The sequence below is a fragment of the Tachysurus fulvidraco genome, chromosome 1, assembly GCF_022655615.1.
Source record: "Tachysurus fulvidraco isolate hzauxx_2018 chromosome 1, HZAU_PFXX_2.0, whole genome shotgun sequence".
Taxonomy (NCBI): Eukaryota; Metazoa; Chordata; class Actinopteri; order Siluriformes; family Bagridae; genus Tachysurus; species Tachysurus fulvidraco.
This window is the reverse complement of record NC_062518.1, coordinates 47282489-47303159: the sequence shown is the minus strand read 5'-3', so window position 1 is coordinate 47303159 and position 20671 is coordinate 47282489. Positions and strand designations below refer to the sequence as shown.

The window sequence follows — 20671 nt, the reverse complement described above, 5'->3', positions numbered from 1 at the left end:
CTGCTCATCTCCTGACTAATCTGTACCTACTAAGGTCTCACAGGAATTACCGAGGTCTCATGGGAAAGGTCTACTGAAAGCTGTTTGTCTTGATTTATGAAAACAAGAACCATAGAAACATAGAAGGACAAGTTCTAATGAACATCTTTAAAGTGAAAATTTCCACTACAACCCCCCCCCCCCCCCCCCCCCCCCCCCCGTCCCTGGGACAATACACAATTTTGTTTTTACTAATCATTAATCTGTAACAAAATCTAATCTCCAAACGATATATAGCAGTATTATTAATCAACTACTTAATCCACAACATTGCTAATCAATTGCTTAATCACGATCCATTAATCAGCTAGAATATAATCACATATGCCTTAAGCTAAGCTTAACCATGAAAATCTCTAAAGTGAAAATTTCCACTACATTGTTCACTGGTCAGACTTTGAGTGAGAATCTTTATCTATTATTCAGACCCTGTCTCAACGACAGAGGTAAAAATTCAGCCCCATTGGTCAACTGTCCATGTAATCTCAATGAAGACATAGAGAGAGAGAGAGAGAGAGAGAGAGAGAGAGAGAGAGAGAGAGAGAGAGAGAGGGAGAGAGAGAGAGAGAGAGAGAGAAAATTGCTTTTATGAGCTGCACCATTTGTTGCTTTATATCTCAGATATTTTATAATTTTTTGACATGTTCCTTTTTTAATAGTCACAACATTTTCTGTATATTATACTGTTTGTTTAAATAATGAAGATTTTGGAAAAATATTGTTTCCTTATTAAACATAATTCTGTTGCTTGATCCATTCTATGCTTTACTGTTGTATTTCTCTCATAATAAAGTCAGATTTCATAAAAATCTCTAAATCATTCTTACAAAAGTTTGTTGAATTACTTCTGTTCTTTGGTACAGCAACAGATAAAAAAAACAATAATTTACATTTTCTTTGTGTTTAAATAAAATTAAAAATAACTACATGAAATCACACATTTTTTCAAACTTTTTCTTTATATCTTCACTCCTCCTCCCTACTTTTCCACATCTTCAAGAAAGCCCTAAGTAATAAAAAATGACAGAGTTCAAATAACCTGATAAGTTGTTTTGATTGGAATGTCAATGAGTTTATACTTTCTTGATTTGTAAAATTGATTTTATTGCAGTGAACAATAACAAGAAATTAGAAGTATAAGAATAAAGAGGTTGAATAGTTCTGTGCAGGTTATTTCTGCCATCTAGTGGCAACAATGTGCATTTGTAATAAGTGAACCTCTGTTAGGGTCGTGGCTTATAACGTCACTCTACAGAAACGAAAGTAAGGTCTGTAAATTTCCTGATCAGGATTCAACACGGGACACAATCTCCAGTTTGAAGCGTTTTCAGTTTTCCTTCAAGGAGCTAAAACAACAGCAGGAAAAGTGAAAGACGAAGAAAATTATGTTAAATAGACAGTAACTATTTTATTTCTGTAAGAAGTTTCACATACCGGAAACTGAATAAGTGCAACGTAAAATATCATTTAAATTGATTTTATATTTTATAATAACTTTCAGAGTAAATATAACAGATGATATGAATGCAGAGAATGTATTTACCCGTGTGTGTGTGTGTGTGTGTGTGTGTGTGTGTGTGTGTGTGTGTGTGTGTGTGTGTGTGTGCATGCGCGCGCGCGCGTGTGTGCGTGTGTATTTACACTGTTTTATGTTAATATATTTATCATTATTAAATCTAAACAATAATCTAAATATTGCTTATGAAAATTAGTTGCAAAATAATTACTTTTTGGCTGATAACAGTGTAAATCTCTGCTTTTTATTTTTTATAATTTTCAGATAACATTACAACAGAGTGTTTTGTTCCTTTATTGGATAATTAAAATGTACAGTGTGTAAATATTGCAGTATTTAAAGTTTTCTGTGGTCTAAATCCACTCTCATTGTGTCTCCTGTGTCAGTCATGGCTTCCTCCAGCAGTGTCCTGTGTGAAGATCAGCTCCAGTGTCCCATCTGTCTGGATGTGTTCACTGATCCAGTCACTACTCCATGTGGACACAACTACTGTATGATCTGTCTCAAAGAGTTCTGGGACAGCAGTTCACACTGCCAGTGTCCAGTGTGTAAGGAGGAATTCCCTAAACGTCCTGAACTACGTGTCAATACGTTCATCTCTGGACTTGCTGCTCAATTTAAAAAGTCACTTCAGGTGAAATCCGGCACTGCTACTGAAAATCCCACCCAATCTCAGGTGTTCTGTGACATCTGCTGTGAAAAGAAATGTGCAGCTGTGAAGTCCTGCCTGATCTGTATGGCTTCTTACTGCAAGACTCACCTGGAACCTCATGAAAGAGTTTCTTCATTAAAGAAACACAAACTGATCGACCCTGTGGAGAACCTGGAGGACTACATCTGTCAGAAACATGAGAGACCCCTGGAGCTGTTCTGTAGAGACGACCAGACGTGTGTGTGTAAGTTCTGTACTGAGACAGAGCACAAAACTCACAACACTGTTCCTCTAGAGGAGGAGAGCAGAGAGAAGAAGGTGAGAAACAGGAAATAATAATAGATAATTAAAAAATGTTTGCAAATGGATTATAATGAAAAAGGAAAATGGAAATTTATACAATGATAATATTCTGTCTTAGATCCAGTTGGGAAAAACACAAGCAGAAGTTCAGCAGATGATCCAGGAGCGACTGAAGAAAATTGAGGAAATCAAACACTCTGTAAAACTCAATGAAGTGAGTCTCTTAGCTAACCTACATCATAGTTCCTTTAAAAAAACACTTTATTAGCATCATGATATAATCATATGGAACAGAATGATTTAGCTCAGGATTGTATCCTATTAGAAAACCACAGAGAAGGAGAAAACAGACTTTGTGGAGATCTTCAGTAATCTGATGATCTGCATTGAGAGAAGCCAGACTGAGCTGTTTAAGGTGATGGAGGAGAAGCAGAAAGCAGCAGAGAGGCAGGCTGAAGAGTTCATTAAAGAGCTGGAGCAGGAAATCACTGAGCTAAAGAGGAGAAACACTGAGCTGGAGCAGCTCTCACACACTGAGGATCACCTCCACCTCCTACAGGTCAGAGTCCCTCTGTTTCTCAATATCACTGCAGCACATGACAGGACAGCAGTCCCCATGCTGAGGGATTTCTCCTCTCTCCTGCTGTACTATAGATTTACCCGTCACTGTGCAGCCCTCCACACACCCAGGACTGGACTGATCTCACAATTAACACTCATCTGAATGTGGAGACTCTGAGGAGAGCTCTGTCTCAGCTTCAGGAAACTCTCAGGGAGGAAATGGAGAAGCTTCACATGATCAGTAAGTGTTTAATGATTTGTAAGGGAAGGTTTTTGTGGAAAAGATTAATTTTACAATTTATACAAAATTACCATTATTTCTTAATGAATACTTTTGTTGTTGCTTTTTAAAACAAAAAACCTACAATCTAGCCATCAATGAAGCAATATAAAATGTTAACAGTTAATTATGTTTAATATCATTTTCCAAACAGAACTGAAGAGAATTCAACAATATGCAGGTTTGTGAGCTCTTATTGATCACATGACTTAATGTATTTAGATTTCTTCACTGTTCCACACTGTGCGGTGATGAAACTGATGTACGCTGTGTTTCTGTCTCTCAGTGGATGTGACTCTGGATCCTTATACAGCTCATTCTAAACTCATCCTGTCTGATGATGGGAAACAAGTAAACCATGGAGACAAGAGACAGAATCTCCCTGATAATCCAGAGAGGTTTGATCGTTGTGTCTGTGTGTTGGGAATTGAGGGATTCACCTCAGGGAGATTTTACTATGAGGTGCAGGTCAGAGGGAAGACTGAGTGGTATTTAGGAGTGGTCATAGAGTCTGCTAACAGGAAAGGGGAGATTACAGACAGACCTGAGGATGGATATTGGTCTTTGTGGCTAAGGAATGAGAATGAATATAAGGCTCTGGACTCTCCTCCTGTCTCCCTCTCCTTGAAACAGGCTCCTCAGAAGGTGGGGGTGTTTGTGGATTATGAGGAGGGTTTGATCTCCTTCTATGATGTTGATGCAAAATCTCATATCTACTCTTTCACTGGTCAGACTTTCACTGAGAAACTTTATCCATTATTCAGCCCCTGTATCAATGACGGAGGTAAAAATTCAGCACCACTGATCATCTGTCCTGTTAATCAAATCTAATATACATTTCTAAATTCTTCTTTATTTATTAACATAAAAAATAGAACAATGTTAGTATTATCTTGATTTCTTTTTTAAATGCTTTTAATAAGAATTGTAAAAAATGATAAATAAATCTGTTCTGATGTTTGTCTCTTTATGGTGATTTTTCTTGTTAACGTGATATAATCCCCAGCCCTATAACTGATCTGCAAACCATATTCACCAAAATTTATTTTTAATCTTTAATATGGGTCAGATCTAAAAATTCAGGATATATTTTTTTTTTAGATTTGCAATAATTAGTTAAAATAGAGGTAAATCTTTAAACTTTTGATCCAAAATAATTTCCTTATTGACTGAACAGTGGATTCATCAGTCCTAACTGGCGACTGAGGTCGCTATACATTCTGTAATGTTCAATGTTTTAAATGTTATTTATATATATATATATATATATATAATGTGTATCAAGACTAAATCAATAAATAACTATTAATTTATTTTCATCCTGTGTGTAACGACGAGTCGTGAGGCGGATGATCCATTTGCAGCTTTTTTAATAGAGACAAAATTGTAGTCATACAGGCAGGGTCAGGGCAAGTAAACACAATATCAGAGTGCAGGCAGAAATCGGAATCGGTAAAACAGGCAGAGGGTCAGGGCAGGCAGCAAACAATCACAAACAAAAACACAGAAGCAGAAACCAGAAAACTAGGAATAGCTCAGGATGATTGTCAGAACAGATCAAGACTTCGCACTGTTGTCAAGTTCAAGTTCAGATTTTATAGGAAGCGGCTGATGAGGAACAGGTGGTGGAGCAATCAGAGTCAGTGGTGGATTCTGGGAGGTGTAGTCCGGGAAAGCTAGTATTCAGGAGATGCGTCTCGGTGTTGGTGTTCGGTGGGCGTGGGAGGTGCGCTGACCGTGACACTGTGCATTTAGCTACATCATCCTGACACACAACATGAATTTAAGTAATAATTTAAAAAATAATAATATAAACACACTGTACATCCTTTAATATATTTTTTATTAATAAATTGTAATATTTTTGCACACACTTGAGATGCATCTCCAGCTCATCTTCACTGGAATTAATGTTTCTCATTTTATTAACTAATTCAGGTCTTAGAAAACTTTATTTACTAAATTCTTTCTTTTTATTGGCTTATTACTTTTTCACCTGTATAAATGAGGGTGTGTTTCATGTAAATTAGATTATTATGTGTTATGTGTTATGATGATACATTTTGTACTAAATGTTTGTATGCATTGTTTCCTCTGGGTACTCCGGTTTCCTCCCCCGGTCCAAAGACATGCATGGTAGGTTGATTGTGATCTCTGGAAAATTGTCCGTATTGTGTGAGAGTGTGTGTGTGCCCTGTGATGGGTTGGCACTCTGTCCAGGGTGTATCCTGCCTCGTTGCCCGATGACACCTGAGATAGGCACAGGCTCCCAGTGACCTGAGAAGTTCGGATAAGCGGTAGAAAATGAGTGAGAGAGTGAGAGTTTATATGCATAGGGTTTGTAAATAAGTGTCTAGTTGTTGAAGATCTCTTTGCATTATCACAACTGACCACTAGAGGTCAGAGTCTTCCAAGTCTTCATTTCACTTCCTGTAATCATTTTCCCTCCCACAGAGAATGAGTTTTATTAATGTTAATCTTATAATACTAATAATATTTTATGTGGCTTTGAAAGCATTTAAAATATGTGTTTATTTGTAACGTTATTTCTTTTTTAAGCTGTTTATGTTGCTGTGATAAACATCATGATGTTTACTGCATAACAAACAGTTTATTAGTGCCTTATTGTATTATTAAACTATTGTATGGTGTGTAAGGTGGGTACATCATTATTCCTAATTAAAATGTAATAAAAGTTAATAATTTCTGTTAATAATAGTGAATATTATCGCAGAATGCATCAGTCTAACAAACAAAAAAAAATCTCAGAATGAGATACAACTTGATAAATACAGCTGCAAGCAGCGATGGCGGGCCCTCACACATTTTTTATCACAATTTCACATCTCTAATATCTCTGCGTCATGGTGGCCAAGTCTGGTCTCAATTGCATGAACACCCTAGGAGGAGCATTTAAAAGTTTACCGCATGCAGCTGTCAAAAAATCCACTATTGTGACTGAAACACTTCCTTGGGCCTGTTGGTGGCGCTATACCCGGGACTCACAATAAGTACATCGATGCGATCGGAATTCTTGGCCGAACATACACACCGCGTGTCATCACAATAAGACATTTTTTGCCTTAGATAGAAGACACTTCCTATTTCTCTGAATTCGCCATAACTTAGTCACTTTGCCATGGCAACACCATCACACAAGTGCAATGTCTCGGCATCATGTTCACCACTTTTGATGTCAATCGCATGAATTCCCTAGGAGGACTACTTAAAAGTAGTCCGCATGCAATTATGAAATAATCCGAAATGGCTGACTTCCTGTTGGGCAGAGCTCATAGTTTAGAGCGCGAAAGTTGTTTGGGTCGATGAGATCTATATACGCACCAACTCTCGTACATGTGCATACATAATTGCCCAATCTGTGCACCAATGTTTGTTTTTTCATTACAGGGGGCGCTACAGAGCCTCCCTGCCACACCCGTATTCCAGCCTTTGCCCGAGCCTAGCGTCATACAACACTGACATGTGTGCCAAATTTCAAGAGTTTTCGAGCATGTTAAGGGACTCCAACTGGCCAATGTGTGCAAAAAATAAATAAATAAATAAATAAATAAAATAATAATAATAATAATAATAATAATAATAATAATAATAATAATAATAATAATAATAAACCCGAGCAAAAACAATAGGGCTTCGCACCATTGGTGCTCGGGCCCTAATAATACTTGTCAGTTAAGATGAATCTTATAGAGACTAAGGGGTAAAGAGCAACCCATAGAAAACTTAAATTGTTCAAGAAGTGTTTTAATAAACTTCTGGATGAAGTCAAGAGCCTTGCACAATTTCCTTATCACATTTAATCCCACATTAACACACATATCCATAGCAATATAATAATCTAAACACTATAGTGCACATGGAGAATGTCTGTCTTCTAGTGGCCAAAACCTGCAATTACATGTAGAGAAATACCAAATATTGGGTGTGTCTCACATAACATCTCTCAGGTGAAATAAAACTTGAGTTCAAAGCAGTTTCATAACTAATACTGTACCTGTCAGTAGGACTTAGTCTACAGTTTGAAGCTTTTGTCTCTTTCTTCAAGGGAAAGTTAAAGTTATTGTAAGTAAACATCATAGGTAAGAGAACAGGAACTACGAAAGGAAGAAGAAGAGAGAAAATGGAAATAGCTTTAATAAATAAATATTTTTTTAAATTAATTTTAGTGCTACTGATTACAGTGTTACTTCAATATTTAATCCATATTTTATTACTATTTTATCAATTATTTATTTCCTTTTAATCTGATGCCAATTTAATATTTTAGCTTTACAGGATTTTAGCTTGTGTGAAAGTATTATTGTTAATGGAGACTATTTCATAAAGTGGGCTTAACAGTTAATCAGCAGAGAAATGTTTTTTTATTTCAGAACTCAAGTTAGTTGTGAATCTAAATCGGTTTATAAGGCAGCTTGGACTGTGAAGCTAACTGGTTTGGTGACAAATTCCTTTAAAATGAGCTAAGCAGAACCAGTAATTTTCTCAACCTGAACTTGGCAAAGAACTAAAGAGGTGTGGCCTTTCCTGGAACAGACTTGAGCTTTATTATTTCATATCCTTATCAGGCAAAGATACTAGGTCTTGATCAGGCCAATTACTCACTGATTGCTATTTTGAGTTGTTACCATTTTTAAGCACAATCATTCATTTTAATTGCATCTTTAAAATTAATTTTTTTTTTAAATGTTTGTAATGCAGGCAAAGTTAGGGACAAACCTCCTATTATAACCGGCCAACCCCAAAAAGGCATGTACCAGTTTTTGTTGTTGTTGGACTGTTGTACTCATGCATGAATTTTCTTCTCCTGACATTTGAGGAGTAGGGTGGGGGCACGGTGAATCATTGGTTAGCACATTCGCCTCACACCTCCAGGGTCAGGGTTCCATTCCTGCCTTGTGTGTGCGGAGTTTGCATGTTCTCCCCATGCCTCGGGGGTTTCCTCCGGGTACTCTGGTTTCCTCCCCCGGTCCAAAGACATGCATGGTAGGTTGAATGGCATCTCTGGAAAATTGTCTGTAGTGTGTGATTGTGTGAGTGAATGAGAGTGTGTGTGTGCCCTGCGATGGGTTGGCATGTACAGGGTGTATCCTGCCTTGATGCCAGATGACGCCTGAGCACAGGATTCCCGTGACCCGAGTAGTTTGGATAAGTGGTAGAAAATGAGTGAGAGTGAGGGAGAGAGGTTTGAGGAGTTCCGTGTCAATGTGGTACCACAGGTTCTCTGGGTTCTCTTCAACCTCTTCACAAGGGTATTGATTTATGGGAGGGGGTTATCTATCAAGCTCTGACACATGGTTAGGGAGCTTGAAGTCGTTGTAAAGTCAAAGTGTGACATCTGGTATTGGGATCACATCTATGGGGCTGGGCCTGGGGCTTCTGTCATGCAGCATTTTGTTCACTTCCTCCTTAAAAGCCTTTTTTTGGCTTCAGATACCTGATCAGGTCCCAGCTTCCTGATTCAAGGTGGTGGCAAGGGATTGGCATGCGGTGGCCATTCCAGATCCAAAATGGTGCTGGTCATGTGTTTACTTTTCAAAGTACATGGACACCAGAGACGCAGTGTTCATGTTTATGACTGCCAAACATTGTTATAGTGCAGTAATCATGCAACAATTGACCTGCATGATGACACGCTGGAGAAGCTTCAGAACTTTGGCTTGCTGAAGAGACCAAGCCTCCTGTCCTCGGTGTCACCTGAGTCCATTGACTGTGAGAGGGGATGCCAAAAGCGATGCTTGAGGAAGCAGAAGGGCAGCGAGTACAGTAGGTGGATGTCCATGCTAGGCTAAAAACAAACACAACAGAAATCCTATTTTTTGCACACTGTATTGTATAATATACATAATGCACATTGGCCTGTGATATTTTTGTGTATTTCTCTTTTAGTGTTTTGTATTGTATTTTTTCTCATACTTGCTGGCACTAGGTTGCACACTTGCACTTTATTTTGCTCGGATAACCTATTTTAGTCCTTAGCTGAGTGTTGTATTTATGTAGATCTATGTTGTTTTATGTAGCACCATGGTCCTGGAGAAATGTTGTTTCATTTTTATGTACTGTGTCAGCTGTATATAGTTGAAATGACAACAAAAGCTACTAGACCTGACCATGGGGATGGTTCCTGACCACCACTCCTGAAGGGGTCTTGATTTCATGGTGGGCCAAGGGTGTGAGTCCTGGAATCAAGGAGACGAAAACTTCAAATTGATACAACAGCTCCATCAGGTGTTTGTTTTGAGATGGAGTGTGTTCAGCCCCTTTTTGCACCCATTTTTTTTTTTCATCTTCATTTGATATAGCTGGGTGTCTGCTTGAATACCTGTCTATTGTGTTAGTTTATGGGCCCCACTTGTTCAGTCACTGAATTGGGGCCTTGCTAGTGGAATTTACCTGTCATATAGGGGAGGGGCAAGAACACACAACTGCCAGGTTGAAACATTCTGGCTTGAGCAGGTCAATTGTAAACGTCTTGTTGGACTCTCTGGGCTGTTTCAATGTGTTTCATGCAGGCTCAAGGGTCACTGACCTAAAAGTAGCTCAAAGGGGGTAAAGCCATTGGATTGATGTTATGCATCTTGTCTACCACCTGGTGTGGCATTATCTTCAGTGTCTGCAACATACAACACAGATCGGCCATGAGACAACATGTAAAAGGTGTACTTTGGTCTGTGATTATGTCCTTGGGGATCCTGGTGTGACTGAAGATGAGCATAATTTTTTTCCCAATATTTCTTGGTGTAGCTGGTGGTCATAATGCACTATCACAAGGATGTACTCATGTCCAGAGGCTGTCTTTGGGAGTGGCCTGACAAGGTTCATGTGTACACACTCAAATGGGAAGCCAATGATCAGAAGCGGGATCAGGGGCTCTGGTGTTGGTTTTGTGAGATCATCCACAAGCCCAAAGGAATACTACTGACAGAAGGTGGCCCCTTGGTGGCCCCCAATCAGGTGCAAGTGGGTCAACTGCATCAACAGACTTGCTTGGGCATGTGGCATGGCTAAGAGGTCACAGGGCTGCACTCTCCATTTCATTAGGAAATATGATGTGGACAGCAGAGGTGCTCACTCCATCCATGACTAGCACATGGACCCAGCAGTGCTTGAGCCTGTCATTTACTTTCTGCTCCCTACAATGACCTTTCAGGTGGCAACTGGTGAAAGAGCACAGATACAGGGTTAATGTGTGAGTCTGCCTCACAATCTTTGTTGGATCTGTTGCCCAGTTGATACTCTACCATGAATATGCCACCTCCATAGATGCTGGCTGGATCTTCCTTGACATACAGTAGACAAGTGTGAGCCTCAGGGGAGTCAGTGGTTGTGGTAGCAAACTCTGGCCAGTCCAGACCCAAGAGTCGAGTTACAGCCTTCTGGAGGAGATTGGTGTATTGCAAGCAATATAAAACCCCACAAAATGGCTTCATAATGAAGCCACCACATTTAGTCGAATCCCAATCAGGTTACCTGGGTAGTCTGGTCTCCATGTGCTTGCCTAGAGAGACCACCACCAGATTCACAAACAAACCAGATCAGTGTGTAGCTGTTTTACAATCATCAACAAACACAAAACTCTGTTTACATTTATATCCTCAGTAGTGGCCTTGAAATGTGGGTTGCAAGTACATGAGATAAAAAATAGGCTTTTCTGTAGGCTTTCAGACATTGATGAATTGAGGAGCTTAACAATACAGATAATTGAAAATGTAATGAAGTGTCAAATCTTTCATGAATGTTTTTAAATAGGATGTTTTCTGTGGTCAAATCCACACCCCAGGTCATGGCTTCCTCCAGCAGTGTCCTGTGTGAAGATCGTCTTCAATGTCCCATCTGTCTGGATGTGTTCACTGATCCAGTCTCTACTCCATGTGGACACAACTACTGTATGATTTGTCTCAAAGAGTTCTGGGACAGCAGTTCACACTGCCAGTGTCCAGTGTGTAAAACCAGTTTCCCAAAGAGACCTGAGTTATGTGTGAATACGTTCATCTCTGCACTTGCTGCTCCATTTAAGTCTTCTGAAATTCTAGTGGGAAAAAACACCCAATCTCAGGTGCTCTGTGACATCTGCTGTGAAAAGAAATGTGCAGCTGTGAAGTCCTGCCTGATCTGTACGGCCTCTTACTGCAAGACTCACCTGGAACCTCACGAAAGAGTTTCTTCGTTAAAGAAGCACAAACTGATCGACCCTGTGGAGAACCTGGAGGACTACATCTGTCAGAAACATGAGAGACCCCTGGAGCTGTTCTGTAGAGACGACCAGATGTGTGTGTGTCAGTTCTGTACTGAAGCAGAGCACAAAACTCACAACACTGTTCCTCTAGAGCAGGAGAGTGGGGAGAAGAAGGTGAGAGACAGGAAATGACTAACTGTAAGATTACATTAAGAATGAAAATGAAAGTGTATATACTTCTAAATATTTGACTTAGATCCAGTTGGGAAAGACACAAGCAGAAGTTCAGCAGATGATCCAGGAGCGACTGAAGAAGATTGAGGAAATCAAACACTCTGTAAAGCTCAATGAAGTAAGTCTCTTAACTAATATACATATCACATATCTATACAGAAAAGAATGATTTTGTTTAACTTGTCCCATATTAGAAAACCACAGAGAAGGAGAAAACAGACTTTGTGGAGATCTTCAGTAATCTGATGAGCTACATTGAGAGAAGCCAGGCTGAGCTGTTTAAGGTGATGGAGGAGAAGCAAAAAGCATTAGAGAGGCAGGCTGAAGAGTTCATTAAAGAGCTGGAGCAGGAAATCACTGAGCTAAAGAGGAGAAACACTGAGCTGGAGCAGCTCTCACATACTGAGGATCACCTCCACCTCCTACAGGTCAGAGTCCCTCTGTTTCTCAATATCACTGCAGCACATGACAGGACAGCAGTCCCCATGCTGAGGGATTTCTCCTCTCTCCTGCTGTACTGTAGATTTACCCGTCACTGTGCAGCCCTCCACACACCCAGGACTGGACTGACCTCACAATTAACACTTATGTGAATGTGGAGACTCTGAGGAGAGCTCTGTCTCAGGTTCAGGAAACTCTCAGAGAGGAAATGGAGAAGCTTGATCAAGCTGGTCAGTATTTACTGAATTGTAAGAGGTTTTATTTTAATATGAGACAACTCATTCTTTATAAAAGAAACACGTTTCAATGTATTTTTTATTGTTGCCGTATCTTGTTTAGATTTATAATAAACATTTAGTCTCACCAAATAAAACTGTTAAAGCTAATAATATTTTCCAATTTTATTTTCCAAACAGAACTGAAGAGAATTCAACAATATGCAGGTTTGCGAGCTCTTATTGATCACATGACTAAATGTATTTAGATTTCTTCACTGTTCCACACTGTGCAGTGATAAAACTGATGTACGCTGTGTTTCTGTCTTTCAGTGGATGTGACTCTGGATCCTGATACAGCTCATCCTAATCTCATCCTGTCTGATGATGGGAAACAAGTAAACCATGGAGACAAGAAACAGAATCTCCCTGATAATCCAGAGAGGTTTGATTATTGGCTCATTGTTTTGGGAAAGGAAGGATTCACATCAGGCAGATTTTACTATGAGGTGCAGGTCAGAGGGAAGACTGAGTGGGATTTAGGAATGGTCAGAGAGTCTATTAACAGGAAAGGGGATATAACATACATCCCTGAAAATGGATACTGGTCGCTGTGGCTAAGGAATAAGGCTGAATATTTGGCTCTGGACTCTCCTCCTGTCTCCCTCTCTTTGAAACAGGCTCCTCAGAAGGTGGGGGTGTTTGTGGATTATGAGGAGGGTTTGATCTCCTTCTATGATGTTGATGCAAAATCTCATATCTACTCATTCACTGGTCAGACTTTCAGTGAGAAACTTTATCCATGTTTCAGCCCCTGTCTCAATGATGGAGGTAGAAATTCAGCAGCACTGATCATCTGTCCTGTTAATCAAACCTAATCCCAATTTTCCAGTTTTAAAAAGTAATCTTTTACAATTTCATAAATATTAAGCGTTGGACTGGTATTATAGCCTTGGTATTATCCCTCATTCATGATATTGAATTTAGTTCTAATTTCACATTAATTTTAACATATATTTTGTCCGGGGAATTAATTTGAAGAATTGTAATTTTTTTTTTTACTTTAATCCTACCTTGTGTATACATTCACAATCCCATACGAAATATCTCAGTTCACACGAGAGAAGACAGAGCAAAGAATCGGTTCATTTTGAACACTTGCATAAATGGTGTTTTTATTTAAAAAAGATTGTTGTGAGGATAACAGGGTTTCTGCAGGGCTTAATCAGTCAAATTTAAGACTTTTTAAGACCTTTTTAATGACCATTATTGCCCCTTTTCCACCGAGGCAGTTCGAGTGCTGGTTCGGAGCCAGAGCCTAATTTAGAACCAGTTCTTTCTGTTTCGACTGCCAAAGCACCGGCTCCGAACCAGGAAAAGTGGTTCTTAAGCAGTGGTGTAGTCTACGTGATACGCAGGTATACGCCGTATACCCACTAGGAAAGGCCAAGGATTTCCATATACCCACTAGGAAAGGCCAAGGATTTCCGTATACCCACTTAAAAAGCATGAGGATACGTAACAATATCGTTTTTTGACAGAACTTTCATTCATAAATTCACCCCGCACTTTGTTGCGAACACAGACTGTGGTTGCGATTGCGAATCACTAACATTTTTGGACCATTGGGGCTTCCGTGGCCTGTGACCTGATCTGACGTCACCTACCAAGGAGGAAAATCAGTTGCTAGGCAGTGTTTTTTGGCGCAAATTAGAAATTAACTAATTAATGTAAAAGAAGATATGAAACGAAAGCAGACTCAAACTACACACTTTGTTTTCGGAAGCCTGCGCTTAAAGCTACAGCAGCTTCGGGTGACATTTCACCCACAGCCCGAGTACAAATGTATTTGGAAAGCTTTGTAAACTACCAGTTCCTTCAGTTCATAATATTCTGCAATGAAAGAGTGTTGGTGATAGAACTGAACAAATGTTTATTGTTCACTCTTAAATTTACATTGGAAATTGACAGCTGATTAAACCTGTGCTCCAGGTCCCATATTCTTATAACATTTAAGGCTAAATGTAGCTCTTAAAGGTATAAAGTTCACCCAAAAATGAAAATTGTGTTATTTTCCAAAATATAAAAATATTCATCTTTTCAATCATCTTTTGTGTTAAACAGAAGAAACTCATACAGTTATGGAACAAATTGAGGGTGAGGAAATAACACAATTTTCATTTTTGGGTGAACTATACCTTTAAGAGCTACATTTAGCTTTAAATGTTATATGAATATGGGAGCTGGGGCACAGGTTTTATCAGCTGACTGTCTTTTGTTGCTTATAATAAACTGGAATGTTGATAACACATAAGCAATCTTTAATATTACTCTAAATTACATGTAGAGTGTGGTGGTGCCTATGGGGTGTCGCTCTAGGATGGGTGCGTATGAGGCTGGGGGGGGGGGGGGGATCACAGTATACTCACTACAAAAATCTAGACTACACCACTGTTCTTAAGTAGCACCAAAACGTTGCTGGTCTAGATTTAAGAACCGCTTGCGTCAGGAGCTGGGGGCAGGGCTACTGTTAGCGCATTTGATAATGTACCTTAAGTATACTAATGTTTAATACACTTTTACTTTACATTAGGCTTGATACCGATTGTTAGCGATGGGCTCTGTATGTTCGGAGTTCACGCGGGTTTCTGTGAAAGTCCTTCCGTCAAGTCTGTATGCTGCCGCATGGACCTTGTAGTTCTGGAACGCTGTGATACCAGTGTGATACCCCCCAGATTCCTCATACAGAACTACAAAGTGAAAGTGACGTGACATACAGCTACGTACGGTGACCCATACTCAGAATTTGTTCTCTGTATTTGACCCATCCAAAGTGCACACACACAGCAGTGAACACACACCCGGAGCAGTGGGCAGCAATTTATGCTGCGTGCCCTGGGAGCAGTTGGGGGTTCAGTGCCTTGCTCAAGGGCACCTCAATCGTGGCTGGCCCAAGACTCGAACCCACAACCTTAGGATTACGAGTCAGACTCTCTAACCATTAGGCCACGACTTCAAATAAAAGGGGTTTAATATATAATAAAGACAAACAGTACAAGACGATAACTAAAACAATACAAATGACGACTAAACGTAACTAAGGGTAAACCTAACTAATGATTCTGCGCTGCATTCGGCAACACGGCTCACTTAAATACAAAAGACACGATTAGGATCAGGTGTGGAGACAGGTAGGAGCAGATGAAGGTGGGGCAGACATGTGACGAGGAAGGTAAACAAAGGCACATGGCCAAAAGTCTGGGCTGAGTCCTGACATACACAAGGAATATTCATAATTACATTTTGATTGCATTTCTGTTCCTGATCCATGAAGTGACCCTATCCTACCTAAAACAAACTCCCACCATCTTTTTCTTACCTGTCAAAACTCTATCTTCCCCTCTTCTGTAGCTTCATGTCCTCTCGACTCTGACTGCTTTTCTGCCCTACCCTTGGGCTTAGATACTTTCCTCTCCTCCCTTTCCCCAACCATGGACCTCCTTGGCCCTCTGTCCACTAAACAAAGGAAGACATCCTGTCTTGCCCCTTGGCTGTCAGTAATGGCTATAATCTGATAGATTTATGATCAGCAGAGAGGAAGTGGAAGAAATCACAACTCGACCCAGAATATGACACAGTTAACTACAAGACTCTCATGACCACCTTGAGGAGTCTTGGAATTCATGGAGCAGCATGGAATGGTTTGCTTTCTATCTGGTTTGTTGCTTATATCAGTTAACATGGAGATAATTGATAACTGCTAGGGGCAGACTCTCCACTGGTGTCCCACAATGCTCTGTACATGGTCCTCTCTTTGTCTCCCTCTATAATTGCTCTTGGAGAAGTTAGTTCCTCACTGGGTTCTTTTACCACTGTTATGCCGATGACACTCAGATTATTTTATCCTTCCCTACCACGGATACCATGGTTTCTACTCAGATCTCAGCATGTCTGGCAAACATATCATTATGGATGATGACTTATCAGCTGAAACTCAGTGCCAGCAAAACTGAACTGATGGTCATCCCACGTGATTCATCCCCATGTCTAGGATCTTGCAATATCCCTGGTCAACTCTCTGATCTCCCGCGCAGCCACTGCTCACAACCTTGGGATAGCCATTGACAATCACCTGTACTTTTTCTCCCATATTTCTAATGTGACACGCTCATGTTGGTTTATTCTATACAACATCAGAAGGATTCTGCCATTATTCAGGCCACTCAGGTACTTGTTCAGTCTCTTGTCATTTTGAGACTGGACTAAGAAGTCCTACTTCTGAATGCAATTTGTCCTCTGCAAATGATCCAAAAACCAGTTGCACAACTTGTTTTCAAACTGCCCAAGTTCTCACACACCACACCACTGCTGAGCTCCTCCACTGGCTTCCAGTAGCTGCATGCATCAGATTCAAAACACTGATGCTGCCCTAATAAATAAATAAATAAATAAATAAATAAATAAATAAATAAATAAATAAATGGACCAGCTCCCTTTTATCTCAAAGCTCTTATCGCTCCTGGCACTGCACCTCCCACCCTCAGAGCTACCAGCATTGCTCCACTGGTCCCAACATCTCTCACGGTAAGATGTAGGTATACATCATACTCTTTTCTGTTCTGTTGTGGAATTAACTTCCAATAAATGTCCGAACAGCTGGCTTATTGGCTGTCTTCAAATGATGGGTAAAGACCTACTGTACCTCTTCCTGAAACACTTAATCTAGCTCTTATTTTCCCTGTTTGCTTTATGTATTTGCATGTATTTAAAAAAAAAAGAAGTGTTACTTTCCTCCCAACAGAGTATTTAGGCTGATTTTTTCCCTAAGTCTGCAAATTAGAGAAGCAGGGTTGATGTGCTTATTGATAGAGACTTATTGACGGAGAGTTTTGTACGTCACCCTGCGTCCGAGTCTCTGCCAAATACTGTTAAATGTTAATGTATACAACTGAAAAAAAAAGAAGTTTTTAATTTTTCTCAGAGGGATTAAAACCCTTGCATATAAACACAAAGAGCAGGAACAAGAGAAAAAAAAGGAGGAGGAAACGAGACAAATGAGTAAGTAATGCTACCGATGGGACTATTTCCTGTTCGCATAGTTGTTTTCGATTCAATTCAAGTTTATTTGTATAGCACTTTTTACAAAGGACATTGTCTCAGAGCGGCTTTACAGAACGTAAACATATAACAAAAGGTTATTATAAAGAATAATATAAAGATTAATAGAATACAAAATTTAAAATGAATATTATATATATATTTAAATGTGTAGGAATTTATCCCCAATGAGCAAGTCTGAGGTGACTCAAAGGGGAACCTCATCCTCATATGGGTGACACTGGAGAGTGTGATTATAAATATACAGTCTAACAAATGTTGTATTGATGAGGAGATTGTTGTCCTCAAAGACCACATGGAGTTGCATCTCCTCTTTAGTATCGCAGAGTCTAACTAGAGCCGGTAGATCTCTAGGTGTCTCGGGATCCTCACAGAGTCGGCCTCATCTCAGTGGAGGTCTAAAATCGTCATGGCCCGGAAGACAATCGGAGCTGGTACAATTTCTGGATGCCTCAGGATGTGTTGAAAGAGAGAAGCAGCGGAGAGGGTTTTCAATTGTTTTTCTATTTTTTTAAAGTTCAATTCTTCTTCAGGCTGAAACACACGGGGCTTTCATTTGATCAAACAGGTACTGTATTTAGCTCACATTACACACTAGGTAGTTTTTTTGTGGTACTAGACATTATTCAGGAATGTCCTTTCATTTTATTAATAACAAACATAGTCCATAGTTATACTTTCTTTATTTAACCAAGTGAGTCAATTGAGAACCAGTTCTCATTTACAATGACGATGACAGCCATTTGGCATGAGGTGATATGAGGATGAGTAATCAGACAATTCAAAATGTTTCACACACACATAGTGTATATATTTAAATGTCTTAATTTCAAATGACCATTTTCATTGGTCTTATTTGGTGTCAATTGTGACCCAAAATCATATGTGAATTATATGAGACTCACTGATTTGTGAAGGAGACAACTCATAATTGATGTATTTTTAGCTCGGTGGTAGTACATTGCATCATGCTGCACACATTACAACACCCAAGCATCCACACCCAGTTGCTTATACATCTCTGTGGACAACTCACAAGGTTTGGGAAAGAGGATATGGGTGGCTGGGTTGAGAAGTCAAAATGCGCTTTATTCTTGTTTTACTTTTCAGAGGTAGTATTTAAACACATATACACACAAGTACAGTACACTCATGCACTCTGGACTCACACAGGAGTCTGTGTGCTCAGCTATCTCCTTCAGCCCTTTTTCACCTGGACTATATGACAACTTAACTGGAGTTTCTTTATTAATGAAGCATAAATGCATTGAGCCTGTGGAGAACCTGGATGATCTGACAGAAACATGAGAGACCCTTGAGAGCACAAAACTCACAATACTTCTCCTCTAGAGGAGGAGAGTGGAGAGAATAAGGGGATAGAATGAATTAACAATGAAATATAATGCAAGCAGAAGTCCAGCAGATGATCCAGGACCGACTGAAGAAGATTGAGGAAATCAAACACTGTAAAATTCAATAAAGTGAGCCTCTTAACAAACATACAATTCCACATTTGACCACCAGAGGGCATCTCTTGTTAATATTTTGTTGAAAACTGTGTGTGAGATTGAGCTGTGATTCTTGATTTCACTTGTAGTTCATTATGGGCTCTTCTGTCTGTCCCTGTATTTATGAATTCACTTCGTTATTACCTCAATTCTATATCTCTTTTCTGATTTCCCCCTGAAGTTCTTAGTCAAGCCTGACACTTATCAGCCAATCAAAAATAGAGGCTAAACAGTAGCCAATCAGAAAATAGCAGTATTGTATATGGGTAAGATTTAACGCAACAACCAATGAAAAAAAAAATACCAAAAAGGGTATTTTCGATGGTCGAAACAGCCTGAGCCTGTCCTCAACACGAAACAGCCTGTCTCCGGACATTGTCCTCAATCATGACCCTAAAAATGGCTGGGCTTGAGCCAAAATGTTTGAAATGGGAGCAACATTACAAATGATAAAGGAGTCCAAAAAGGCCATGATCTCTCTCTCTCTCTCTCTCTCTCTCTCTCTCTCTCTCTCACACACACACACACACACACACACACACACACACACACACACACACACACACACACACACACACACACACAGAGGACTCTCAATTTTTGAATACAGGCAAGAGTGACATTTCCAACCCCCTTTGTGTGTGTGTGTGTGTGTGTGTGTGTGTGTGTGTGTGTGTGTGTGTCTGTGTGTGTGTGTGTGTGTGTGTGTGTGTGTGTGTGTGTGTGTGTGTGTGTGTGTCTGTGTGTGTGTGTGTGTGTGTCTGTGTGTGTCTCTCTCTCTCTTTCTCACACACACACACACACACACACACACACAGACACACAGACACACACAGACACACACAGACACAGACACACACAGACACACACAGACACAGACACACACACACACACAGACACACACACACAGACACACACACACAGACACACACACACACACACACACACACACACACACACACACACACACACACACACACAAAGGGGGTTGGAAATGTCACTCTTGCCTGTATTCAAAAATTGAGAGTCCTCTGTGTGTGTGTGTGTGTGTGTGTGTGTGTGTGTGTGTGTGTGTGTGTGTGTGAGAGAGAGAGAGAGAGAGAGAGAGAGAGAGATCATGGCCTTTTTGGACTCCTTTATCATTTGTAATGTTGCTCCCATTTCAAACATTTTGGCTCAAGCCCAGCCATTTTTAGGGTCATGATTGAGGACAATGTCCGGAGACAGGCTGTTTCGTGTTGAGGACAGGCTCAGGCTGTTTCGACCATCGAAAATACCCTTTTTGGTATTTTTTTTTTCATTGGTTGTTGTGTTAAATCTTACCCATATACAATACTGCTATTTTCTGATTGGCTACTGTTTAGCCTCTATTTTTGATTGGCTGATAAGTGTCAGGCTTGACTAAGAACTTCAGGGGGAAATCAGAAAAGAGATATAGAATTGAGGTAATAACGAAGTGAATTCATAAATACAGGGACAGACAGAAGAGCCCATAATGAACTACAAGTGAAATCAAGAATCACAGCTCAATCTCACACACAGTTTTCAACAAAATATTAACAAGAGATGCCCTCTGGTGGTCAAATGTGGAATTGTATGTTTGTTAAGAG

General features: G+C 39.8%; 2 protein-coding genes across 4 annotated transcripts in view; both read left to right on the top strand.

Annotated features, from left to right (window-relative positions):
* The window catches only part of LOC113635285 (nuclear factor 7, ovary-like), a 33808-nt gene extending 20001 nt beyond the window's left edge, over positions 1-13807 (top strand). The window contains exons 1-7 of one of the 3 annotated variants that reach the window (XM_047812908.1): positions 7356-7434; positions 11150-11719; positions 11802-11897; positions 11974-12207; positions 12303-12450; positions 12637-12663; positions 12769-13807. In XM_047812908.1, the coding sequence (XP_047668864.1) occupies positions 11153-11719; positions 11802-11897; positions 11974-12207; positions 12303-12450; positions 12637-12663; positions 12769-13313 (1617 nt within the window). In that variant the 5' untranslated portion in view covers positions 7356-7434; positions 11150-11152 and the 3' untranslated portion in view covers positions 13314-13807. Of the gene's footprint in view, positions 1-7355; positions 7435-11104; positions 11720-11801; positions 11898-11973; positions 12208-12302; positions 12451-12636; positions 12664-12768 lie in introns of those variants that run through there. The other 2 variants (XM_047812904.1, XM_047812889.1) reach the window with 2 other exon arrangements.
* On the top strand, positions 1297-4321 carry LOC113642174 (E3 ubiquitin-protein ligase TRIM39-like). The gene is made up of 7 exons (XM_047812920.1): positions 1297-1400; positions 1942-2525; positions 2629-2724; positions 2836-3069; positions 3165-3312; positions 3506-3532; positions 3638-4321. Exons 2-7 carry the CDS (start codon positions 1944-1946, stop codon positions 4180-4182), a joined length of 1632 nt encoding a protein of 543 aa, XP_047668876.1. The 5' UTR covers positions 1297-1400; positions 1942-1943; the 3' UTR covers positions 4183-4321.
* Positions 13808-20671: the final 6864 nt, after the last annotated feature.

Coding starts and splice junctions, on each gene's coding strand:
- LOC113642174 (XM_047812920.1), top strand. CDS start 1,944: ATGGCTTCCTCCAGCAGTGTCCTGTGTGAAGATCAGCTCCAGTGTCCC. Junction 2,526..2,628: donor AGGAGAGCAGAGAGAAGAAG/GTGAGAAACAGG, acceptor ATTCTGTCTTAG/ATCCAGTTGGGAAAAACACA. Junction 2,725..2,835: donor ACTCTGTAAAACTCAATGAA/GTGAGTCTCTTA, acceptor GTATCCTATTAG/AAAACCACAGAGAAGGAGAA.